This window comes from Scomber scombrus, chromosome 15 (assembly GCF_963691925.1).
Source record: "Scomber scombrus chromosome 15, fScoSco1.1, whole genome shotgun sequence".
NCBI classification, from domain to species: Eukaryota; Metazoa; Chordata; class Actinopteri; order Scombriformes; family Scombridae; genus Scomber; species Scomber scombrus.
The window spans coordinates 11,399,412-11,426,169 of NC_084984.1; the positions used below are offsets into that span (position 1 = coordinate 11,399,412).

General features: G+C 38.4%; 1 protein-coding gene across 1 annotated transcript in view; it reads right to left on the reverse strand.

Annotated features, from left to right (window-relative positions):
* The window catches only part of arhgap24 (Rho GTPase activating protein 24), a 67,356-nt gene that overhangs the window by 28,781 nt on the left and 11,817 nt on the right, over positions 1-26,758 (reverse strand). Inside the window, exon 3 of the mRNA XM_062434897.1 lies at positions 11,841-11,928. Coding sequence (XP_062290881.1) covers positions 11,841-11,928 — 88 coding nt within the window. The remainder of the gene's footprint in view (positions 1-11,840; positions 11,929-26,758) is intronic.

A 26,758-nucleotide genomic window follows, 5' to 3' on the forward strand; every position in this document is an offset into this window, starting at 1 on the left:
GCAGCTTATTGTTTGGACATGCTGAATTCCCCAGTCTCCTGCTTTTTGTCACGTACCTTTTGAAATCAGGAATTCATCATTTTCAAACATAGAGAAGCTGGTTGAGATGTCCAAATAAATGCATGTGTAACATTACAAGGTTGTGGCTCGTTCAACTTCATTCTCAATATCTTATGTACCATTCATTGTCCTTCACAGCTCAGATACAAAAACCATTTGCCACCACAGGTTGCTAGTTTATCATCTTTTTTTTATATGACAGCTTTGTTGGGAGCTAATGGAGGATGCGCCATTAAGTAGAAAACCTCTCCTATACAATATAAGAAGTGTGGAAGGCGACATTGCAAGTCCATTCATCCTACACGTTATCCACTTGTGTTGTTATTGAAGCTGCCTTTTCTAATTTAGTTGTTGATCAATCATGGTTTCATGAAAAATGGACTTCATCATCAACAGTGCAGTTTAAGTTATTATGTAGGTTCCGACGGGCTTTGGTCCTGTCACGAAAACACACAAACTGCACGTTGTGTTATTACAGAGAAACTTAACTGTAACCAGATCAGACTGTTGTTGAAGATACTGACGTATAAAGCCTACAAAGTCGTCAATCATGTTCATGTGCTGTTGCAAAGTTGTAACGTCCCACTCACAAAACAAATTCCTGACTGTCAAACTGTCAAATCCTATGCATTCACTGAGTATCGTTTCTTCTTCTCTTTCATGATATTATTCAGATCTCTCTTTTAGTTGAATAAAAATGTTTACATGCATGTGCCAAACTGAGGGAAAACATACGACACCAGTCAAAAGTTTGGACACACTTTCTGGTTTTCTTGTAGAGAGCTAGAGAAGATCTATACCACTTACATATTTTGATGTTAAATTTTAAGCTGCAGTCAGGAGATGGCTAGCTTAGCTTAGCATGAAGACTGGAAGAGGGGGGAAACAGCTTGCCAGGCTCTGTCCAAAGGTAACACAATCAACCCTAAAAACCTCTCAAGCTCACTAATTACCATGGTATATGTTGTTGTTTTTGTTTATCTGCACAAAAAGCTGCAGAAATTACCTGTTTTTTACAGGGAAGTTAAGTATTTCCTGGCTGGGAACAGTGATTTCCTGGAGGGTTGTCATCACCTTAAGGTTGCCACGCAACCAGTTGAGACTCCAGGATGTGACCAAAAAATTGTTTGTCACATAACCTCCCGTAAAACCGCAACTGCTTCCCCATTTCTAGTCTTTTTGCTAAGCTAAGCTAACCATTTCCTGGCTGTAGCTTCACGATTAAGCAATCAACCAAACAGGTGTAAACTATTGCCTAAAATGTTGAAAGCTGCTTACCTTAGGGACAACTTTTCTTCTCTCAGCTTTTTTTCTTAACCACCACTGCTTCATGTGGTTTTATTGTACACTGAAGAATAATCATCTGACAGCAGTGAATGGACAACATCTTCTATAAACTGTAGATTCAATCAACTAAACACTCACAATGAAAACTGTGAAAATCCCACACAGAAGGGAGCCATTCTTGACAGAGAGTCCAATGAACCCTTCAACAAACCTGACCATTATAGGCATGTGATGTGAACACTCTGCAGCTCTGGCAGTCCACACTCCCACAGCACCTCCTGCAAGATACCTTGGGAAACCTAGTCAGTGACCTTTTACTAATCTACAAAGCCATTCGATCAATGATCTGTGAGAGAGTAAAAAATATGATGATTCTGCTTTGAGAACCAGCAGAAGTCTGCACTTTTAAATCCATTTGACAGTCAGGTAGTTTCGTTTCCAGCACCTTGTCACAAGATCTCAGAGGAAGGGAGTTTGAGTTGTCTGATGGAGTGCACTCTTCAACCTCCAAAATGCTCTGTTTCCACCATCTGCCAATACAATGGAGACGCTCCTAAATTCCATGTGAAATTAACGTGTCTTTTCAATCACTGCACCTAAATGTTACCCTGACAGATTTCATCATTTCCCTCTGCCTTGACATTAATGGGTTTTCTAACCATCCTGGCAACCGCTGCAAAGGAAATGTGTTCACACAAATGCTGTTGCTTTTTCTAAGATAAAGGATGTGTCTGCTGTTTCTCATACTTACACTTTCCAACTATCTCCCCATACACTGTCTGCATTTTTCTAAATCTGCAAAGACACACTGAGCAATAACACGCCTTCTCCTTCTGGGACACTGAATGGTTTTCCAGAACTCGATAAGCAACATCTAAAAATCCTCCTCCATTGCCTCTATTATCTGCCCCCAACCCAAGCTTCTGCTTTGGCAACTGAACAGCAGCCTTTTTGGCCTGCAAATAACTTTCACAGTAAGCAGGACCAACCGGGTCCAGAAGGCCTACTATTTTAAACTGACAGCACTCCTGGCAGCAGGGCTTTGAGTTACTAACCTCCAATTAGCTGTTTCCATGACAGAGGTACTGAACAGGAAAGATGGTGACGAACATTTTGGCATTCTGCTCTGTCTTACTTTCCAAATTAAGTAATATGGTTTAAATAATATGGGATAAGTGTGGATTTCTTACTGGGCTGTTGACCATTTTTGTTGCTTGCCATAATATTTTAAAGCTGTGTCATGGGATCCAGATCTTAGGAATGAACTTTGTGAGTCAAATGTTTTCACAGTTTATGGGAATAATGACTGAAACACAGAAATAAGGTTGAGAGAAATGCAATTATTTCTTTAAATACGTCTAAGGAAAAAAGACACGTTTACTGTTATGTCAACATAATAAATTCAGTCTTTGATTCTTCATAAATTCAGAGGCACCGCTTCAGCACAGGGCTCCAAATGAACTGTCACCATCTCAAACACAAACATCCTCCCACTGAGATCCTCCCTGGGGGAAAATGTCACTAATGAAGCCGGTGGGTGGCTCTGAAAAACACTGTTTGATGATGGATGCTGCATAGAGGAGGACATTTTCTAGTTATTGGATTGCAGATTTAGAATATTGAGGAAAATAGATACCATCACCTAATTCAATATGAAACATGATACATCGGGGGAGAGAAGAAATTGTCACTGTTTTCACTAAAAGTACAATCAATTATATGCAAACATAAATTTATAGACTCTGTACTGATGTCAGTCGTTTTTAGATACTATTTTCTTACTTCATGCTGTCAGGACAGCGGTGGTGGATATCCACTCTATGTGTGTGTCTGAGATGGCCCCTTCCTCTTTGTGATGCCATGCAATAGAGATCATAAATTCCCATATCAAGAGAACAACAACAAGGGAAGTGAATCTCAGAAGCCCCATTTGAGAAATGTCAACAGCAGCAGATTGTGAGGGCCACAACTCCTCCAGGAGACCATATGCCGCTGTGTCACAGACAGCAGGTTATTGACTTCATACGCGCACTGAGAAAACATGGATGTGCATAAACATGTCAAACACACACACGCACGCACACACTAATGCTTATAGAAACATACTCTGGGGAAGGCAGAGAGGAATGAGAGGGAGAAGTTCAGTTTTTGACCTTTTTGAAAATGTCACATCACAAAGCAAATTCTGGAGAGAAAAAGGACACATCCCACAGGCGTTCAAATGAAGATAGTCGACAGTTTAATATGCAAAACAGAATCTTGTCACTCACGCTTCTCTTCATTTATCACCACAGCAATATCCATGAAATCAATTTCTCCGCTTTCTCTCTTAATGCATGCCTCGATACTGTTGCTCATATTAATCAAGGATTTATGATGCACTAGAAGCTTTGTGGGCACTATACATCGAGCTGCTAATTAAATCAATATATCAAAACATGGGAGTTTGAGAACACAGAGAGCTGCTTGTTTAGGTCCTGTGTTTGATCAAACTTGTGGACGGATTAATATATTCTAGCCATGAAAGATAAGTGGGTGTAGTAGAAGGAGCTCTAGTGCGTATGTTGGGTGGAAAAGTACATTTTATCTTCAGGGGCTTTTTAATTTAATAAGGCTGGGTGGGGCTCTCTCTCTCTCTCTCTCTCTTTTTCTATATGGGCTAAATGGTTTTCAATAGCTGGGGCTGCTGTGAAATAGTACTTTTTAAATGTATTTTTAAACAATATTTTTTTCATCCATTTATTTTCTTTTTACCTTTTATGTTTTTTTTCTCCTTTTGATACATGATGCTGTTCTTTTAGATAGACTAACACTCATTTTCCTTTGAAATCTAGTCTACAGAAACTATTGTAACCCTTCAGTGCAAGGTGGGTCACATTCTGCAGTCACTCTGGCCTCTGGGTAATGTACAGGCTTCAGTTGATCTAGGAATCAGCTCCTTTTACACAGCACGGACAATATACCCAACTTCTCTCTCTTGGGCCTCACAGCCTTCACACCAATAAGCAACATAAGTCTTACATGTATACATATATTCGTAAAATCATGATGAAACAATTGTATGAAATAATAGTCCAAATAATATTCTTCCTTCAGCGATAACTCACCCAATATTGCAAAGATTACTAAACAACATAAATTAGTATTGTAAACATAAGTAATTTAAATAACTGTTTTCATCAAATCATGCCTACATGTTTAAAAAAGACTGTGGACTGTGACTATCATTTAGCCTGCACACTAAAGGAAGCATTAACCAAAACATTTGTGCTTTTCTTCCCTTCTACATTGTGAATGAAACAGATCTATATATGGAAAGTCAAAGATTTGGAAACTTTATTTTCATTGGACCTCTGCTTAAAACAAAACTACAGATGAAGCTTGAGGATAGTTCTGGGATTAAAATTAAATTATCCATAAGACATTGTACACAGTAGACTTACAGATAAATGTATAAACATGAGATGATACAATTTAAATGAACTTGAGTACAATATATTTAAAGCTGCACCAGTAGTCACACACACACGTTGTCCTAGGTCACTTTTGGGGAAATTACATAGACTTACATTATTTTCCTGGATACTCACGCTAACCCTAACCATAACCACTGACCTAACAATCAATGCTTTACCAATGGGGACACAGCTTTTGTACCCAACTGGACAAGCCGTCCCTAATTAACTCGTCTTAAGTTGGAAATGTGTCGCTGAAAGTAGCCTATGACAGACAGAGAGACAGACACACACACACACACACACACACACACACACACACACACACACACACACACACACACACACACACACACACACACACACACACACACACACACACACACACACACACACACACACAAAGCTAATGCCAGCACTAGAATTTATCCATGACTGACCACCTCCACACATCCTGACACTAAAATGTCAGCACCACAGATTAATATGCATTCTGAAATACTCAATTTGGGGCTTCCTTAACCGTAAACACTGATGCCTAAGGTAATATTCTGAGCTTGCCATATTTTATTACAAGCATGAACAAATGGAATAATTGTTTTGGTTATTAAACCGTCCCCACAAAGCTCCTTTAATTTTTTTTTCAATTCATCCATCCATCATTCCATCATCAGCTTTAGGTGCTTATAATCTACATACCAGGTTTGCCAGCGTATGAGTAACCTCTGGCATGAACACTGGAGTCGTCTGTGGTCTTAAAATTGCACGTCTGTCTTCACCCTCCAATAGTGATCTCTAGTATTAGATTGTCATTACTGTTTAATAAGAAGTCTGACTATGGATGTGGGCAAGAAAAGTACATTCATACAGTAAATTGTATTCAATTTTCAGACATCCCTTCTCTGCTGTCTAAGTCTGATTTACTCTTATTCGGCTTTCCCTGTCGGCTCATTATCACTACTCAATCACACAAGTCACATGGTGTAAATTAGACCTGCGTCTTAGTGACAAATGACTTTCATAAGTCATTGCAGGGGTCACCGAGGTGGCAACCTACTGTATGTCTACTCCATCAGGCCCACATGTCACAGTCACAGGAACGTGATGGAGCATTAATCACAAGAGCACTAAATCATAAAAAAGAAATCACATTGACATATAAAACTCATTATATGTTATAAATTAGGATATTTGTGATAATTTGTGTAATGTAATAATAAGACCAGGCTGTGAAGAAATGCAATAAACCAAAGGTTTGAAGCTTTTCTAAAAATGTAAGTAAATGCGATAAAATAATCTTAACTCAAGGTCCACTTAACTAGCTTTTCTTTTTTTTTTGTATAATACAAGCAGTTAAATAATGCTACTTTGTGGATATAATAATTCAGCCATATTACAGGTTGCTTTTTTTTAAAACTCATAAATCCAGTGTGAAAAAATAAAACCCCTCAAGGATTTTTCTTATTCACCTAAGTTTCCTTTTGAACTTCAGCTTTGCAACACACAAAAGAAGATTAACACAAACAGACTTTTTCTTTAGATCTCAGGATTTTTCCCAGCACTGTAATGATTGAGAAAACCACATGAGGGCACCATAAGCTTTATTTAAACAGGAGCTCTGAGGCTTTCCCATACCCTAACTTCACAACAGCACAATGTCAACTCACACTTAAAATGAGGAAAATACTTTACTACTATCCAATAAGCTGGAGACAAACACAATCTTTAATACTGGTAGAGAGGAAGCTCTTCAAGTATGTTTATAGAGCCATGCTTTGGCCTGTAAACAGTATTTATGCTTGAGGCTCATGGCAACATGATCCCAAGCACCTATCATGAATGAAGGGTGGTAGCCTCTGGGGGATGAGGTCGTAAATATTCCCATAATTCAGGAGCGGCACCCTGCTGTGGCCTGACCAGCTACTCTAGCTGGGCTACCAAGAGAGACTGAGAGAAACGGAGCAAAAGACTGAGCCTGGGGCAACGAGAGAGTTACATAGTGAACTCATGTTGGAGCCAGAGTCTTGTGTTTATTAGAGCTTGAGGGGAAAGGAGCGCACTGTTTCTCCATCAAAAACACAGCGGGAATGTTTCCTGTGTTGATTCTTGTTTTATAGGAATGGGATGATTAATCAGTTGGACCATGTGGAGTGACATTTACCAACAGGTGGTTATGCAACTTTGGGAGGTAAATAAATGAAGAGTCTGTGCCATTTTTCTAAAGTCAGATTATGGTGAAGATAGGCAGCCTACTCTGTCTGCTCACTCTCTTCATTGCAGTTTCAAAATCCAGATCCCCACCACTCAGAGCTATGTTACACCACACAGATGTATACAGATCATACCTGACATTCTTGGGAGGATTCAACAACATCAGATAAAACGGCACGTTGAACCTGAGCGACAGGATGTTCTGATATTTTTACCAGATATACAGAAGCAAGAGGATCCTTTTTTCTGTTTTGTTCCCATGGGAAATACCAGAATTTAGAATACTTTGCAGGTGCGTCCAAATATGGCTACAAAAAAACATTTCAGGTCATAATATTGAAGTATAATAGCAAATGCATTTTGTAGTCAGAGACACGCATTTTGACAGCTGTATTCGTATAATTTTGTTGTTTCTCCTCCTCGCTCGTGCAAGCCCATGTGAGCTTGCACAGGTTGTAACATGTCAGTGTGATTGAGGAGAACGTCACTGGTGCTTCAACTCTTGGTTTTGGCGAGCAAAACAAAAGCCCCAGTGTGTCTGCACCTGACTGGCAGTTAAAAATAAAGACATAACCATGATTCTAGTCTAAATATTGTTGGCCATGTGGCAGATCTGCTTCAAAAGCCCCCATCTCTCGCAGGTTCATGATCCAGATGTGGATGTGAACAGTAAAAGAGACAAAGACAAAAAAAGATGACAACAGAAGAAGTGAGAGAGCTCAGGTGAATAAAAGGAAATGTTTCTGAGCTGTTCTGAAACTTTTTCAGCTTCTTCAAGATACAAAATAATGAAGGCTTTCCAAAAAAAAAAAAAACCCACTAAAAATACACACAATACAGAAGAGTCTCTCTCCCTGCACAGATGTCCTAATGCTGCTGTACAAGCCCCTTGGCAGCCACCAGATACCCGACTCGTGTTCAAACCTCATCACTGCTCTTACAAGACAACGGACATCTCTGTACAACTCTGACTTCCACCCTATTTCCCTTGCACTTCTCAACCCCCCGCACCCTCCCCACCATTTCCCGTCTGTCTGTCTGCCAGGGACCATCTATGTGTTGTGTTCAAACTGCGGGGCCACATTTAGACCAGTGGAATATATGTGTTTGGGTTTTCCTTTCATTTTCTCTCTCTGCTTCTCTTAGACTTCTTTATATGCTGCCTCATAACAAGCCGTGTTCTTGTTTTCCACGCATTATGAGGACATATGGGTAGATGCAGAATGAAGAAAACCGTTTACTAGTATTAGTCGCACTTTGAAGAATGCTGAAACTCTCATAGAGTCTGTTGAGCCCTAAATGTGTATTAAAAAATCCACAAGGCCCTCATTGTGAACATGGGGTTAGTCACATTTTAATCCACATGTTTTGGTCTGTGTGAGTAATTTCACAGCATCTTAGACACGGCCATAACAAACCCAGCCTTTGATAATTGGATGAGGAGAGTTTACAACAGAGAATGTGGAATGGATGAAAGAACTGGAATGACACAATAATATTAAAAACGATACTTAATCAAATAGTTATCATTTGGAAAATATGCTTTTTTGCTTTCTTGCAGAGTTACATTTTGACTATTTAAAACAAATAAATTCCTTTTGAAACATTTTTAATGTGATGCTTGAATGCCTGATATGAGGGAAACAGAGATATGAGGGTGAAATCATTAATTATCTTTAGCCCCAGAGATTTGAACTTCAGCACACAATGAAGGATTTTAGGAAACAAGAATTGTCCTGATTATTTACTAGTTTATCTTGCCTCTCATATACTAATCTATCAGAATAATTGGACGTTTATCAGCATGAGTACAGATGCTACTGTACTGTACAATCAGTGTTCCCAGAATTATAATAATACACCAAAGTGACACTTTTGTAACCACTGTACTAGTAGGGTTGATAGCAAAAACTGTTGTATACAACATTTTCCCTGTTCCATTATTGCAGTAGCCTACTAAAAGGCAGCACAGTAATTGAAACTGCTCCTGTCATCACTCAGGACCACAAAAAATAGAAAAAAACAGTTTTCTACCTGGAAACAGGGAACTGAGACTGAGTGTAGGCACAATGAGTCAGTGAGGCATGTGATTAATTTATAAAATGTACTGAAAGTTTGGAAATACAAACGGCATGGGGTGCTGCCTTGCAACTGGGCATAGATCAGATATATACTATCTATACAGCAGTGCCTTAAGGAATTTAAAATGTTTCATCTTTATCTTTATTGTTATCTGAGCTAATTCCAGTCATGCATTTCTCTGAATAGTGCTGGGTGTGGCATTACTACGTTCCATGCACAGTTTCATTTCCCTTACAGATTTGAAATCAGCTCTGGTTCAGTCAGTTGCATGAACTTGTAATTCTTAAAAAAAGACACCTCAGTTGTTTCTATTGTGGTGTTTGCAAGAAAACAAAAACAGAGAAGTGAAAATATTGACTTTTCTTTTTTAAACTTCCCCTCTGTTCCTTCCATCAACACGTTTTCAGTAGAATGCACATTTCCAGATGTATATTTATATTCTGGGGATCCACTGAAATACTTCTGCATTATTTACAGCTCAAAACACTGTAAACTGTAAATTCATTTATCTTATACTTGGAGCTTTGACCGTGTTAAACATCAATATCTAACATAATTACAATATAAAAATAACAGAAAGCCAGAAAAGCATAGCATGTGCCCTTTACCAGACAAATACTACTAACAGACAAATGTGTGTGTGTGTAAATTATAGCCTAACTGATTAACCGAACAGCTTTTAGATCAATATGACAGTCATCTTCTTGTGTTAAAGTGCCTATCCCATGACCAGGATGTTTGAAAACTCACAGCAGTCAATGTATTTAAAATTCAAATGTCATTAAGCAAGGCTTCCACACCTGCCATCTCACTGAGAGATGATCACGTGGTGTCAAAAGCACTCAGGAAAACAGGTTTTGCTCTGCTACACATGTGCTGATACATCAAAATGTTTTTACTATGGCATTATGCCTAAAAAAAATAATTTCCAACCATGAGAACTATTAATCACAAGTTGACAAGTTGACTTTATTTCAGTATGAATGCTGTACTGACAAGTGGCAACTAAAAGTCCATGCCATTATCTCAGCAGGGAACTGTTAATCCTCATCTGATGTGGAAGCTATTACATAACCAATGAGGTTGTCAACATCTAAAAACACCATCAAGAGTCTTTTAAACAAACCCATGACACACCTGGACTGTCCATCTGTCAGTAGTTGTCTGCCTAAATGCCATGTTTAATTTTTGTTCAGTTTGGGCAACCTTTAACTAACTGTTTACTGACAAAAGTAAGAATGACATTTCACCACTATCTGCCTGGTTTATATATGTCCAAAGGGAGACACGATTCATGTGAGAAAATGTCCTTACACTGTTTTTTTCTTTTTGGTTTCCTCTGCGGGAAATTGTGTTTGGACACACACTGGGGAAAAATCTAGGCAAATAAAGTATGAGTAGTTACTACGCTCATCCGGTGTTTTCTACAGGGTTTTTGGTGGATCAACTGTTGCTGGTGATGCACTTTGCTACTGCATTTTACAGCTGTCACTATTTCCCTCAGTTTGTGTGTGTGTGTGTGTGTGTGTGTGTGTGTGTGTGTGTGTGTGTGTGTGTGTGTGTGTGTGTGTGTGTGTGTGTGTGTGTGTGTGTGTGTGTGTGTGTGTGTGTGTGGTTTAAATATCTATTCCATAAACTCTCACATTCTTGTCCTGGAAAAATAGCCGCTATTGCATTCTGCATATACATATGTTCATCTTGGTGTTTATGTCTTTTTTGGTGTTTATGTCATCTTTGTGTTTATGTTTTAGTTTACATGTTTGCAGTGAATGCATTTCACTTGGGAGGTTGCTTTGGCTTCCTGGCTCAGGAGCTGGTAGGCGGAATTGGAGAGTACATCAGGAAAGTACCTGCACCTGTGTACTGTAGACCTCAGCCTATTTAGGTGGCTTCTTTGTTAACCTCTCTCTCTCTTTTCTTCCTCCCACGTCTTCCCCAGCCATAGAGTCAGTTTGTGACAACTCTTACACTCAGACATCATCATCAGTAAATGTGTCTTTTCATTGGATTTAATTACAGCTGAAACAAAAGGTTGTTCTTAGTGAAATAAAAATATAAAGAGAGAGTGCTAGAGCTGGAAAGTAAGAGAGAAAGAGTGTTTTGAGATTACACAGTAATACCAATTTCACAACAGATGACTTCCCTTCCTCTTCTTTATGCAACAAAATTCATTTACAGTGTCACATTTTCTCTTCTGTGTGTCTATTTTGTATCGTGCCTCCTGGGCATCTTCTGGCATCAACAATCTGATACATATCCCATGTACGAGAATGCTGTCTCACAGTCTTAATGATGCATCTCACCCCCCACATACTCTGTCACTCTGTTTTGAATTTTGTCACTAAAGAAAAATGTCTCACACAAACATTTTTAAAATATGGTATGTTTTCAATTATATCTTTTTGATAATCTGTAAACAATTTAAACCCATCATCAGATGCACATAAAGTCCATAATTTAATGTCAAACAGGCTGTGGAAGAACTGCTGATCACATATTTCTTCACACATGTGATCCCAGCAAACTGCAGGCAACACAAACACAGTAACTTCCACAGACAGCGACATATATTGAATCAGTTAATGGCAAAATTGTTCCCTGGATGACTCTAACAGTGTTCAACTTTGCTGCAGACAAGAGTGATCGAAACCTCATGTTTTTGTTCCTGCTGCTGCAAAGCTAATGTTACTATTATGTTATCATGTATCTAGTAAAGATAACAACACATTAAATTGCTTTTCCTACCTGGAATGATCTCAAAAAGAAATTTTCCCGCTTCATCACCGTTGGTTGGATGCTCTGTGACTTTGTTTCCAGGTAAGAAAATGGCTCCCTGTGGAGAATAAAAAAACAACAATAGACTTGTCAGAATAAATCCCACATAGAGTATTTTGTTTCAGACATTTGGGACTGGATGCTGACTTAGAGACTTGGTTTTAAGATTGTAAATCTGATACATTTTGTTTATGAATGTAATTAAAGCTTGAACATTGATGTAAAATGCAAAATGCTTTATGACACAATTTTAATGTTTCACTTTCATAGTTTCAAGTTAAAATAGTGTCTGGTTTAAGGCCATATAGTCTGCATTGGATTTTTATACGTCATATGAATAATGTACATATAACTGCACATTCAACATCTGGAAGAGTTTACTGCACAGATTACACAAACTTTCCAGCTGTTCCAACGTGACAACAGCACTGCTGAGCTCAGCAACCTTCACAAGAAAAATATCCTTAAAACACTGACATGTTTGTCAAAGGAGTTTGCATTGTGATGTGTAACTGCTGGCTGAGGATGTGGTGTATAGTGCAACAGGGACACATCTGAGTGATGGAGCTGAGCTGTTATAAAATGTGGCAAAGTGGCAGCATTATAGTGGATCACCAGCTCTCTGCCTCAACTCTGTCCACAATGATGCATCATCTGTGTGATGCTAAAAGCCAGAGATTGTCTGCTTTTAATAGCAGGAGCATCAACATATTTTTCTGACCTCACATCAACCTCACTGTCTGTTAAAAAGGGCTGTAGGGCAGATCTATGAATCTAGTCTTCACAGGGCACTCATGTTGCATCATGAAAGACTGACACATTTGCCATCTGTCACCGACCGGGCCAGAGATAACATTACCAGCGATGATGCAGAGTATATAAATATTCACCTCTTATACTGTTGGACACAGAAGGTCACAGTGTTTGTTTGGTGTCTCTGTGTCTTTGTGGGTTACATTGTAAGAGAGACAGCAGTGATGGAAAGTATATTTACTTGAGTACTTGTGAGTTTCTTTAACTTTACTGGAGTGCATCCATTTCCTGATAATGAGACATTCCAGAAACAAAAGTATTGCACATCTCACTCCTCTACATTTACAGCCTGTTACAGCTACAGCAATAAACATGATGCAATGTTTTAAAATAATCTATCCAATAGTATACAAAGATGTGGCTCCAGAGATAATAATCCAAAGATATATTGTACAATATACATATAATATAAATGACTTGGACTTAAGGAAACTAAACTTATTTATGGTTAACTCATATCAATGTATAAAGTGATGCTTTAAACACATTGTGTATGTATTGTAATATTTTAACAAACATTCAGATCCCTGATCGTTACAATGTAAACTATTGAGTAAAAGCTATACAACTTTCATGATATTTTGACATTTATAAGTAAAACAACAACTCATATTTACTTTTGACACAAATCCAAATTATGTACTTTAACAATTTGATTATTAGATTAAAATGTGCCTTTCACTTCCTCTTTCCCTTAGAATCGGCCATGCTTGCTGAAAAAGGGTGCGTGGCTCCACTGCAGTCCATTTAACATTATGTGGAACACTGTGATTGGTTTATAGATATCCAGTCAAGTAAGTTTGTGCATTTGGGTGAAGTCGGATGACATTAATCATAGAACTACACAGCCTAGAAAAGTTAGAGTATGTCCATTGGAAAGGTTGGAGGATCTGAATGGGTTAAGTTGTTACTGAGTAAATTACCAAGTGTTAATCCCACAGTATGATAATTACCTAGCAGTCATTTAACCTGGTGAATAATTACTGTGTAGTTTATTATTATTCTCTTCCCGTAGCTAACAAATAGTTTTTGTCTAATTAGAGTGGCTGTAAAAAGAATTACAAGCAGTTTAAGTCAAACCACACATAAATAGCTGCAGGCTGACCCTTTATACACTGAAACACTGACATTTCACTTGATTAAAAACTAGTGCCACAACTCAGCATCTGATGGTCATTAAAGTGACCTTTATTTAGGTTAATGCTAATGCAGACAAGATGTGCATTGGTGTCAGCATCAGTATTAAGGACCAACACACATGAACAGGATCTGAGGGGAGTCAGTTTCCTTCCTGCTGAGAGAGAGAGATCTTTAATGAGCCATAACTGTGACAACCAGGAAGTGGAAACCCTACCTTGGGCCCCAGATGAAGTGATTTAAAGGAGGGTTATAAAAATTGGACAGATACGCTCTAAAGTGGAGGAGAGAGGCGGAGAAGGAGCTCGTTTGATGTGGTTGTCAGCAAGAGAATCTGCTTAGCTTTAATATCTCGGGATTAAAAGCAACTTTTAAATACATTTTCAGTTAACACAGACCGTTTTTGTCTTGCACATTGTACTGATTCTAAGGAAACTGGAGATGACTTCAATGAATTTTGTGTGTCTGAGACAGACTTTATGAATGTGTGCTTTATTGTACTAGTTTGTTCTTTAAAAAGAAGAAAAAAGCCTGTGTAGTTCCTCCAGTAAAACCACAACACCACAAATATTCCTCTCCTCCATATCTTTCCCACAGCCACACTCTACATACTGACATCCTCCCTGGTGGCCTGTTGTTTGCTGCAGACAAACCCAACCACAGACAGAGTAATATTTACCCAGCAGAAGAGTACAGTAGCCTGGCCCAACCCAATGGGATAAAATAACCCACCTAGTTTTTCTGTATTTTTATATTGTTGTTAACTAGGATGAGGTCATTTTTGGAAATGATGTAATGACACAAACCTAATTATCCTTTATTCTCAACAGAAAAGGCTCAGAGAAGTTTGCGTGAGGAAAGCGACAGCATGAGGCTCAGTCTTCTAAGCATCAGCACAGCCTGTCAGGGGGCTTCTTACCAAGGCTGTGACTGAACAGTTAGTCCAACAGCATGCTCCAAATGCAATCAAATTTGTTGATTTCTCAGACTACAAGCAAACACAACAATACAAACTGTGACTCCAGCTCTGTTTATTTAATAGCATCTGTGTCTGACCAGCCTGCACACATTGCAGCAATTACATTGAAATGGGATGTTTTTGGTTTTTTTTTGTAAGAAACCTGAAGTTTGTTTGCAGGATCAACAGTTTTAGGGTAAACTGTTCATTTCTGCATGTTGTTGTGATTTATACCATTATTACTGTGTGTCTCCTACATGATCATATTTTTCCCACTGTTGAACATTATGGCTTAATTTCATCATCATATAAAAAAGACAAAGAGAGAAGGACAAGTAGACTATTTCATCCCTTTTTATCTCTGTATGTGTTTATTTTTTTTGCCTTTATGGTCCATCCAAATAAACAATATGGACATATATATTTTTCAGTTTGGGCCTTCTGGGAAATAAGCAGCTAGTTGGATCAGCTGCCCCAAAAGTAGGTCTCTATGCAGTTGGCAACCGTAGCTAATCCATGAAGGCCATTTATTGTGCTAACTTTTGGTTATGACAAGCATTTGAAATGATTAATGCAAAATGTAAATGTTATTAGGAAAACTTTAGGTGGCTCACACTGTGTCTCGTTTGAGTTCTCGTTTTCAGAGGTGCTGAGTGACTTAGTTTTCCTTTAGACCTGCAATAATTAATTTTTTGGACACTTTGGACACAGCAGAGACAAGCTGTCAACATAAAACTGATAATATCAACATTATGATTGATTTAAAGTCTTATCTCTGGCCATCTGAAATTAAATGAATAAAGTCTAATACTCCTAGTGCTTTAACTATGTTTTGCTGTCCACAAACTTCTGAGGGAAATATCTGGTTCTCAGCTGCTAAATGCTTGATTATGTTCACCAGACAGTCGCTAACTTTGTCTGTCTGTGACTAGGTGCTGGGCAGTGGGTTAATAGAGCTTTTCACTCAAAGCAATTGCCTGCTGTGGCGAAAAACAACACTATGAAAGAGCTAAAAGATGCTATAAAATGCTGTACAGCTGAGGGGAAGTGCAGATTCAAGTGATTATTCTCTGGTTTTATCGATTCGAGTGAGCCCTTCTCACATATACGTAGTCCTGTGATCCATTTTTAATATAAAATATTAATTTAATATCACTGGAATTTCTCCCAGAGTCTCTGTTTCTAGCAAGAAAAGAAAGTTTAATTAAGTCTGAGGTTAAAGTAAAGTGATGCTTTGAGTTTGTTAAATGATAATCTGTTTTGATAAAGTGATATAGAAATAGGATGTGTGGTAAGATTTAAAAAAAGAAAGAAAAGCCATCTATTGTACAGAAAAAAATTGACTGCGAACAGATAAATGTTCACACTGAAGTCAATTAACCAGAAGTTATTGGTATAACAGGTCATTTAAGTGCTCATTAAGCTTTGGTTGGTTGATCAGCAGTCCTTTTATCCAATAATTACTGTTCTCCAGCCTCAATGACCTTGCAGACACAGGGGCTCAAACTCAGCAGGAGAACTGGAGACATTACTTGTTGCCTGTGTAAACTATAGTAAGTGTGTACCTGTCTCTCCGTGTTTATCCTTTCTTCTATCTGAGTCTCTACTTTTGTCAGTGACTCCTATAAGACCTGTTTGTTCAAGTGGCAAAGAGTGGCTAATGGTCGGTCTGCTCTGATCGCTCCACTGGGTCCATCAATCCAATAAATATCATCATTATTCCTCAGTTATAAAACAGGTAGTCCTTGTCCTCGGCTCTAACAGGCTGAGCCACTGTAAAATCACAGCTGTGACTGAATAACATTCACTAAAATATTAATATACCAGTCAAACACGATAGGTAAGGGAAAAATTGAAGACTTCTCCATTAATTTTTATTTACTGTGGGTGAATGATGTGAGAAGTTAGATGTAATAAACCGAGAGTAGATGACAGTGAGGAGATGGATCTTAATGAAAAGGGAATTAAAAAGTTGGGAAAAACACAAAACAAGGCTGAAACCTTTTAACAGATTGTGTGAGCTGTTTGGTCAAAACAGCAATTGGCAGACAATAGTGGCAGATGTGATATTAAAACAGAAAGTAAAGAAGAAATATATTTTTGGCCACATAGAAGAATGGAAAACCTCAACGCCTATAGGGATTTATGTATTAAAAAAAAGAAAAGTTGGTAGAAGCATGAGATGAATCATCATAAAATCAGGCTTTAATGGTTGCAGACTGTAAGAAAATCACCATCCCTTTAACCTAGAACACATCACTGGAACTTTTAACATAGCAGACAACAAGGGAAGAAATGGTCTGAAGCATGCTTTTTTAAAACACATAGTGAATCCATCAAAAACCACAAGATCCCTCAGAGAAAGCCTAGAGTGATTTATATGCAAGTGGCTGGAAAACACACGGTGTCCTGTCACTTTCTTGCAGAAATACCTGTCACTGTTGCTGCAGCTGTTGCTGCCTGCCTGATGCAGATACCTTTCATCTCCATCCAAAGAGAACTTATATTACATATATAAAGTTTCATACTGTTACTTCTGCCTAAACCTGCTGCTTTTTGAAAAACTACCAATATTTGCACAGCACATCAGCAGAGCATCCTCAAGGAAAACCTTTTTATGCTTGAAATCTCAATTAAGTGTACAACAGTTCTTACATAACTCTATATTCATATTCATAAAATATACTTGATGTATAGAGGACTGAATAACTCACTAAAATAACTCTTCTCTGCAGTGCAGAATGTCTTTAATCTTATTTAATATAAAAATAATGTCTTTACGTAACCTTTTCAAAGTCAGAGTGCTTTTCTGGCTTTATGAGCTTTAAGGATTTATCTTCTTCTAAGGCCAGTAAAATACAAAACATGTTCAGACATGAAGCCTGTGTCATTGTAGGGGCATATTGCTGATCATTCAGCATACTGATAAGGATTTGACTCAAGTTGTCCTCATTTTTCTTAAGTTAGGTACAGTTTGTGGCAACGTGATAAAAGGTACTCATTAGGAAATGCAGAACTCAAACATTGAACATGCTTCCTGTGAATTGCTGTGTATACTGCAGAATATTTAGATGAACTCCTAGTTTCTGTATATGCGCACCTTTAAAACTGGAGCACAGCTGCAGGAGACACTTTGATTTGCAAAGTATACAAATAACCTGCCACAGTACATAGGGTAGGTGTACTCCAGCTCATCAACTATTTCCCTGTGAAATTGGTTTGTGTCTAGTTTAGCTGAACTCTCAGCACAATGTAGTCACACCTGTAAAACTGGAGCACAGCTGCATCAACCACAGACCACAATCACCACCTCATCTTGCGCTTCACTTTGGTTATGTGGCTCCCTCTACTAAATGAAAGATAATTTACCAATATCCAAGCATTGTATAATAAATAACATTTTGACACATCTGCGAATACCTTAACTATTGCAAGTTTAAAGGCAATAAAGTGGTTCACAGTGCACAAATCACACTTGACTGTCACAGCTTTATTAAACCAGGGAAAAAGAGACAGATGAATAAAGTAAAGCATCTCTTAGCAGACTGAGTGGAGCCTTAGATAATAAACATCCTGGGCTCTTGGAATCATAAGAGGCTACCAAGATAAAAATGAAACTTAGGTATGCAGTACATCCTCTAAAGTGATAATGTGGTGAAGTTTAGTTCAGCTAAACCAAAAGAAATGACGACACAGATAAAAAAAAAGATGAAAAATAAAATTTGGTAGGTTTCATGAATGGTGTAACGATTCTGAGTAAATGAACATACAAGCAAGAATGTTCTCAGCAAATTTCATCACAATGAATGAATGAATGAAATATCTTGCATGTAAAGTTTAGTTTCATCTAGAGACAAGATATTGAGTACATGATGAAAGAGTCCATCACCTGGGGAGCATGTATATAGCACCCATTCATTTTCAGGATAACTTGGAACTCATGGATCAGATTCTTATGGATCTCTAGTCAATAGGAATATCTGTTCACAGTTTATAGAGCAATACTGGTTTATTACACCACTTTGCAAAGTACTGAAATATATAGCTTTATTCCCATTATGTGGCCTGGTCAAACAAATCCCTTATAAAAAAAACATAGATGCAACAAAATCCTATAAATCTGCAACAGTAATTTTGGACAGTGTTTTGTATGAGTGCCGATTCTATCTGCAGTACACAGTACAATATCAGTGTTTATATATCATTACCCACTTCCTCTGCAAAAAAGGTCTATTACTGTTCAGCGGACATGTAATCCCTCTGCGACACACATATCAGAAAACATTTGACATAAAAATAGGAGCAGTACTTTTGGCATTAGTTTGATGCTGTCTAATTACACTGCATTAACCAATCTGTAGCAGGGTGAGAATGAAAGGTCATATGAAATGTTATCCAGAAAGCATCTTTGGATTTAGTTCTCTAGTTGTCTGCACGTATATAATATAGTGCATTATCAATAAGTCCTTGAACAGCAGCAATCAGGGTTGAAGTAAGGCTGCATGGAAAAAGACAGCATTCAAGAGAGGAGACATCTTTTGTGCACTTTTGATACCTGATTCTGCACTCAGGCCTCCCTCCAGGCTGTCTGAGAGGACACAGTGGAGTGAATTCAATGCCATAAACGGATACTGCTGATGTACATTTTTGTTTGACAGGTTACTTCTGTCGCTGGGGACTGACTGAACAGTGACCTGCCACACAAAATAGAGAGAACCGAAAGTAGTTTGCATATGGTAACTTAAAATAGCTAGTCATAAGTTGATATTGTTCATGTTCTTTTAACTACATGAATTATAAACTCAACTAATAAACATGTATCACTATCAGAGTAACTGGTTCTGTATTATGCCATAAGATTGGAGCTTTGTGTAAGGTTTAGTGGCATTTAGCAGTGAGGTTGCAGATTGCAATCAACTGGTAATCCCTCCCCTTTACAAACATGTAGGAGAACTTATGGTGGCTGTGAAACTCGTGAAAAAAAGTGAAAGGCTCTCTCTAAATCCAGTGTTTGGTTTGTCCGTTCTGAGCTCCTGTAGAAACATGGTGGTGTAACATGGTGGGCTCCTTGGAAGAGGACCTGCTCCCTCTGTAGATATAAAGGAATCATTCTAGGGTAAAGAAAACACAATCTTATCTTCAGGCTTATACTGTATTTAGGCCCTTCTGAGGGCAGCAGAAACACATTGCAACACAAGAGACATATTACCGCCATTTCAGTTAATATGGCGGTAATATTAATATTTTTAAGCAAACAGTTGCCTATCTACATGCCAAGCAGACAGGGAAAATTAACATACATCTGGAGTTGTGTTTATGGCTGCATGAATGACCGAATTAATTCAGGTCCAACAGACTATTCACTGACCTGTTAGCTCTGCCTATGGTACTGACTAAATTCTGAGAAAAATTTAGATCTCTTAATCTGATCAATAGTCTACTATGTCCACCTGCAAGTCACTGACTTTTTATGTGAGTTGCCAGGAGGTAGCCTGTGACTGAGAATTAGTATGATGAGAGGGCTTTAATCATAGCTGCTTTAGGTAAATTAAAAACACTAACCACTTTTTGTAATATTCTACTGTGTGGGATAATGCACTCGATAATACATCAAGGCAATGAGAAGTGAAGTATTTTAAGTCAGACAAGGTCTCTGCCCCGAGGATACCAGCTGAAACCCTGTTGTGCATGAAGAATTTTGATGTGATTCAACACTCCATACAGCTCCTGCACCAGCTGTGCACTCACTATGTGTTAGAAAAATGTGCTCTCCCACTTGTACAAATACCACTACATCTGCAAACCTAAAATTCATATTTGTGCCCTGTTACCACCTTAGGTACTGAAGACAAAAAAGTACTGAGAGAAACAGAACTTGCAGGAACTTGTTGTCCAGTGAGAATTGATTGACTTTTCCATCCATCAGTACAGAGCTTATTAGACATGCAGTCACCGTGCAGCAGGAGCAGGGAACAGTCTCTGTATTTAGTCTGCGTACTAGGATTATTGCCAAGCAGAGCTGTGTTTCTTAATGATACTTTTTTTTCTCCTTCCTCGAATGTATTGAACCCTTAAGAAAACATCTTTGCAAAAATATTGCTGTCTAACCACAGTAATAATACAAGGAATAAGAGAAGATGCAATAAATCGCTATTAGTAAGTCACCCTTGGCAACTTTTGTGATTAGATGCATCAGATGGAACGCAGCCGTGTTCACACACACGTATGTAGACTTCATGTGACATTTTAATGTGAATTTTCTGTTCTGATGTGTGACCACAAGATGTTATCAGGCATGCTTTTATTGAAGTGTACAGGAATGTGTTTTGATGATAATTTTGCCCACATCCCTCTGACACTCAGATACAACTGAAGTAAGATTATATCTGAATGTTATGTGCATCTATGGAACCGTAAGAACTTAAAATAGTCACACTGACAAGACCATCGTAACCATCGTCTGTGTTTGTCAATGTCCAAAGTGACCTCACTGACTAAAGAGTTACTGTAGCAGTGAAGGTCGGACAAATGGTTCAGTGTTAATGCTTCATTAAAACAGCCGTAAGAGGACACAGTCTTTCAGTATGAATATTTACAAGACTTGCAGTGGCATGTTATTTACTTCTGTTAAATGCCAAGGTCAAATGTTTTCCATGTCAAAGAGGGAAAAGAAAAGATTTTCAGTGCGTTATTGCACTGTTGCATTATTGATTTAATGCAATTTCTCATTAAAGCCAACTCCTTTTCTTGAGATCATTTTGTCTGAGTTCAGACATGGCGGCTTTGCTCCATGAATATTAATAACCAACTTGTAAGACCTGTTGTGACTGGAATTGTAATATCCTAATCAAATTTTAATGGCTTTTATTTCTTAATACATTATAATAAAATTAAATTGGTTCAATGTATTCATTCACAATTCTGTCATTCATTCATAATGTTACCTCATTAACTTCACTGGCATGCAGATACAATGCTAAGTGGTTTGAATTACAATAATCATGCAATTTCACCCACTGAATGAATATGGTCTTTGTTTATGGCTAGGGGAGATGAAATTCGAGTGCGTGTGTGTCTGTGTGTGTATGTTTAAGAATGTCTGACTACATGCGTGCTTGTGCGTGCATACATCTCCATGGACGAGTAAGGGCAGGCAGATGGCATGTTGACGCTAAGCCCACACGTGCCATACCCAGTGCATGCTTTTCTGTGACCCTTCACCTCCATCAGACTTCCATTCTTCAGATTCCACGCGTTGCTCAGAGAGGTTTGGTCTGACTGTATAGGACACCAAATACAACATGGTCCTTTATGGTGCCATTAATAATACAATCTCACTATTGGTGTTATCTACAAACATCAGAATTCCTCTGAGCAGCCGCACTTGAAATGACAGGGTTTGACATTTGTAGTTTTGAGTGAAATGTCTCCTTAAACCATGAAAATGATTGCCATGAAATTTGCTGTGGATGTTCTCCCTCAGGTTAAATCATAAGAACTTTGGTGATCTCTGACTTTTCAACTTTGGTTTTAACAATACTTAGAATGACCTAATGACATTTCCATCATCCTCTGCTATATTTTGCATTTAACATTAATTTAGGAAAAGCTAGCTAACAGACTAAAGCCTGATTTATGCTTCTAGGTCGTTGACTTTTCGAAGTTCTGTGTCGAGGGAACGCGTTGCTCTACAATTCACCGCCATGCCGCTAGTGGGTGTGACTGTGTGTGTGTGTGTGGTATCCGTATCCTTGTTTATCTTCCGGTCACAGTAGACAATGGCGACCGAGGTAGAGCGGGTGTGTTTGGAGTTGGAGCTCATCGATATTGAAGAACAAATGATTTTATTGCAAATGTTGAGGTGCAGGCGACAGAAAAGATGTTTGCGGAGGTGGTCTGTAGAAAAAAAAGGGAAAAAGCAACTGCCGGAGGAACTGACGTTTTGAGCGGACCAATCACAGCCCTTGCGGTCCGCGTTGCCGTGCAGCGTAGTTGGGATTTTTTGGAGGTGCACGTCAGGCTACGGTGTAGGGGTCCGCGTCGACGCCAGGCAGGGAGTTCCGGTCCTCTGAAATGATGCCAACGCGGAAGTAAATTAAAGCTGCATTCAATCAAAAGGCCACCAGGGGGCGACCGTTTTGGTGTCAAAAGGACTTCCCGTCTCTATACAAGTCAATGGAGAATTCACCAACTTCTCACTTGATTTCTAACCTCAGTAAATGTTTTCAAAATGTGTTTATGGTCTCAATCGCTAGTTTAAATGCCTTCTTCAATGCAGTATGATGTTCATTTGTGAAATTTTGGCCTCCCTGATTTTATATTTGACGATAAAGCAGAGTATGCATTAGGGCATGGCTACGTCGTGATTGACAGGTTGATTGGTTCACAGGTTCAGGAGGGCGCCTTGTGCCCCTCCAGATGCCCATATAAGTAGAATCCGTGTTTTTATTTTTGCCGGCATGCACTGGAAATGTTCAAGATGATCCGAAAACTATGGCTTCCGAGCAGCAGTCCACAAACCAATGGGTGACAGTCTATGGTCGATGCAGAGGGCTACACGTAACTACGCCGTCGACGTTACGCAGAAGTATAAATCAAGCTTAAGAGGGTGACAATAGCAACCATTATACGTACTAAACATCAGCATGATAACACTTTTATTGTGAACATGTAAGCCAGCTGACATTAAAGTACAGCCGCAAGGCTGCAGTCTTATTAGAAATTAGAAAATTAGTATATGCTATAGTGGAACTTTTGGTCACCCTATAGTGCATACATTTTACATGTAGAATTTTGCCAAAAGAAAGGCTTGTCTGATGGTAAAGTAAAGTGGTGAAAATATTGCAGATAGCCAATAAATCAATGTTGATTTTTTTTAGGCTGATCTGTTTTTAGGTGACTAAATATGTATTGCTGCTGGCCCTGTCCACAGCCAAAAGCTTCCATGACGGTACTCCTGCCTGCTTTTCCACACTGGGAACGTGCTGACCCAAATCTACAGCAGGTTATACATTGACTATGGATAAGTACCTTATACAATCTCACTTCAAAAAAATCCAAACTATCCCTTTAATAGCTGATTACATTCACGCACTGCTCTGTGCCTGACCTAGTTTTATTGAAATTTCCCATTCTCTGCAAAAGTAGCACTTTTAGGTATTTGAAATTTATGGCTTTGTTTCAGAAGTAGGGCAAGAATGGAAAGTTGCAAAACAGAGGTGTAAAGTGATCCTCAGGTAGTTGATGTTGTGGGAACATTAATCAGTAACACTTCTGGGTGGATAAATAGCCTATGGATGGTAAAATATTTCAAAGGGTAACAAATTGCTTCCTGTCATTTTCTGTAAATTATTATGAAGAATTGCTCCACAGCATTTGTATCATTCTCTGAGGATATTCAAAGCATCAAAAACTTAAGCAAAACTGTTGCTGTTTCTAATATATGACGCTGCTTAGGAGCTGGAGCTGGACCCAGAAATAGCAGTGAAGGATATTTCCTCTCCCTGAATCTGGCCAGCAGCCCACCTTCAGGTCTGGAGCTTTAACCTTCAGAGACTTCTGCTGCTGATATGATTTGGGTTTGGCTGAGCTGAGGTTACTGGGAAGTCAGAAAAGCGTGGGTAGATGAGCAGAATGAAGATTTCAATTGTATTCAAGTTTCCCCTGGAAAAAGAGGATATTGTTCGGGTGGAATACATATTAGAAAAGGTTGGGATCCTTTGTGTATTTTCTGTGTAGACAAAGAACAGAGCTTCTGGAATTAATGTTGCTGCAATACGTAATACTCCATGATAAATAACTATGAGTAGCAATGAATGAGTAAATGATAATACAGGAAATAATTAGATGACTAGCAGAGTTTGAATTACTCTGAATCAAGGCGATACCTTAATTGCAAACAGACTGCTAGATTCAATGTTAATGAACCTGCATCTAATTAGTTACCAAACATATGTGAATCTAAATACTGACCAATCACACAATCACTCTTAAAAACAATCTATTTGGTGCTAAATGGAAGATTAGTAATAATGGACAATTCCTTTCTTATTACACAAACATTTAAAAAAAAAAAATCTAGACATCTCATAAAAAAAATCTCTTAATGAAAAGAGCTAACGGAAGATATTCTTTCTATATGAGGCTAAGCTAATGCAGGCAGAATAGCTTTGACTTACTAGTCACATACAAAGCTGAATTGTGCGCGATGCTTGGGGTTTTCCTACATTGTCAGTCTATTTAGTTTCTTGTTAAGCATTTGATAAGAAGATTAATACCACTGTCATGTCTGTATGCTGAACATAAAACCAAAGACAATAGGTGATTATCTTAGCTTAGCTTAAGGACTGGAAACAAGGGGAAATGCTAGTCTGGTTTTGTCTGATGGTAAAACAAAAACAACAACTCCACAGTACCAGCACATCCAAAGCTCACTAAATAACATTTGATTTTCTTTTTGGAGTATTTCCCAAAGTGTCAAAATATTCTTTTAATACATATGTAGGATCTGTATTACATGATGTTCATTTAGTTTTCCTTGGCTCCTTGACACTCAACACACCACACAAGTAACATTAACCAATAACAACAGACGAGCTACTATTTTTTTGTAGTCAGGTCAGCTTCACTAAAGACAATCTGTTCAAAACTTGCAGAGCTTCATTGAACTGACCTTGAAGGATTAATTATTGATCCCCTCTCTTCCACATTTCCACATTTCTGTGATTTTGCTTTGTAATGAGAATGCAAAGTCTGTCTGGCTGTGTCTTTGTTCGCTTTACACATGCTCAGGGAGAGAGGCTGCTTGGTTACAGTAACTTTAGAGATGCCCTTATTGTCTGCATTACTCATTGTCTCCTACTCTTTCAGGACAGCTCTGTGTGTTGGCTTTGGTGAAAACAAGCTCACAGTAGTTTACTTTGAGTTATAGTCAAACAGTCAAAACAACACCTGACTCATTTGAATCAGAGTCGGGTATTGTTATCTCATTTGACTGCAAGATGCATTTGATGTGTAGACCCCAGGCTTCCATTGTGTCAGTGACATGGCACTTTGAATATCTGAGATGAATTACATTCGTTTCTTGTGATATTTTGGACAAAAAATTCACTCAAACTCACATTTTTTCATTTATTGGAAACCTGCAGCAGCTATTTCATAAATTGTGCAAAATGACACAATTGCACAAACTAATATTACATTCATAGAAATAAGTCAAGAAAGTGGAATAAAAAGTGCGGTAGAATTCTTCCATTAACCACCTCACCTCTCACTGCAATTTGTCACAAGCTGTGAAATTAGTCTGAATGAAAGGACTGTGTGTCCAGATGTGCCTCTTTCCTTCCTCTGTTTCTGTTTGCCAATGAGCAAACTTGTTCCGTATCCTTTAACCTGATTCAGAACAGCTGCAGCATGTAGGAATCAAATACAGCCCACCTGTTACATGCATTTTTAAAGTTAGTTGACTGTTTAACCCATCAATTTTTCATCTTGATCATCTCAGAAGAACTAAGGGAATTTCCAAACCTGTGTTATTTAGTCTGGCTGCATCGTTTTTTCACCTTAGTTTTTCGCCTCGGTTACGGTTGGAATGTGATTCAACTTCAATCTGACCCAACTACTAGGTACACTGTAAATTTGAGTTAAACGGCTCCCATTGCCAACTATGCTTTGCGTACTAGGATGTGGATGCTAGCAACTAGCTGGAGAATTAACTAGATTCAACCTAGACTACAACAGTGAAGTATGTTAGCATCTTGATATTTGGGCAGATAGGACCCTGTTCAGGAGATTTATTTGCTTATGTTCTTTACAGAGCTAATCAATGAGTAGAGTGAATATTCTCACATGGCTTTTAGTGATGCATTTTGGTTGACCTGGATTTTTTTTCTGTGTGAAAAGAAAGCGAACCAAGGGGAAAACGCTAAGTTTACCCACTCATCCACAGATTCGGACCTGAGTAAACAAACTATTTTGAATA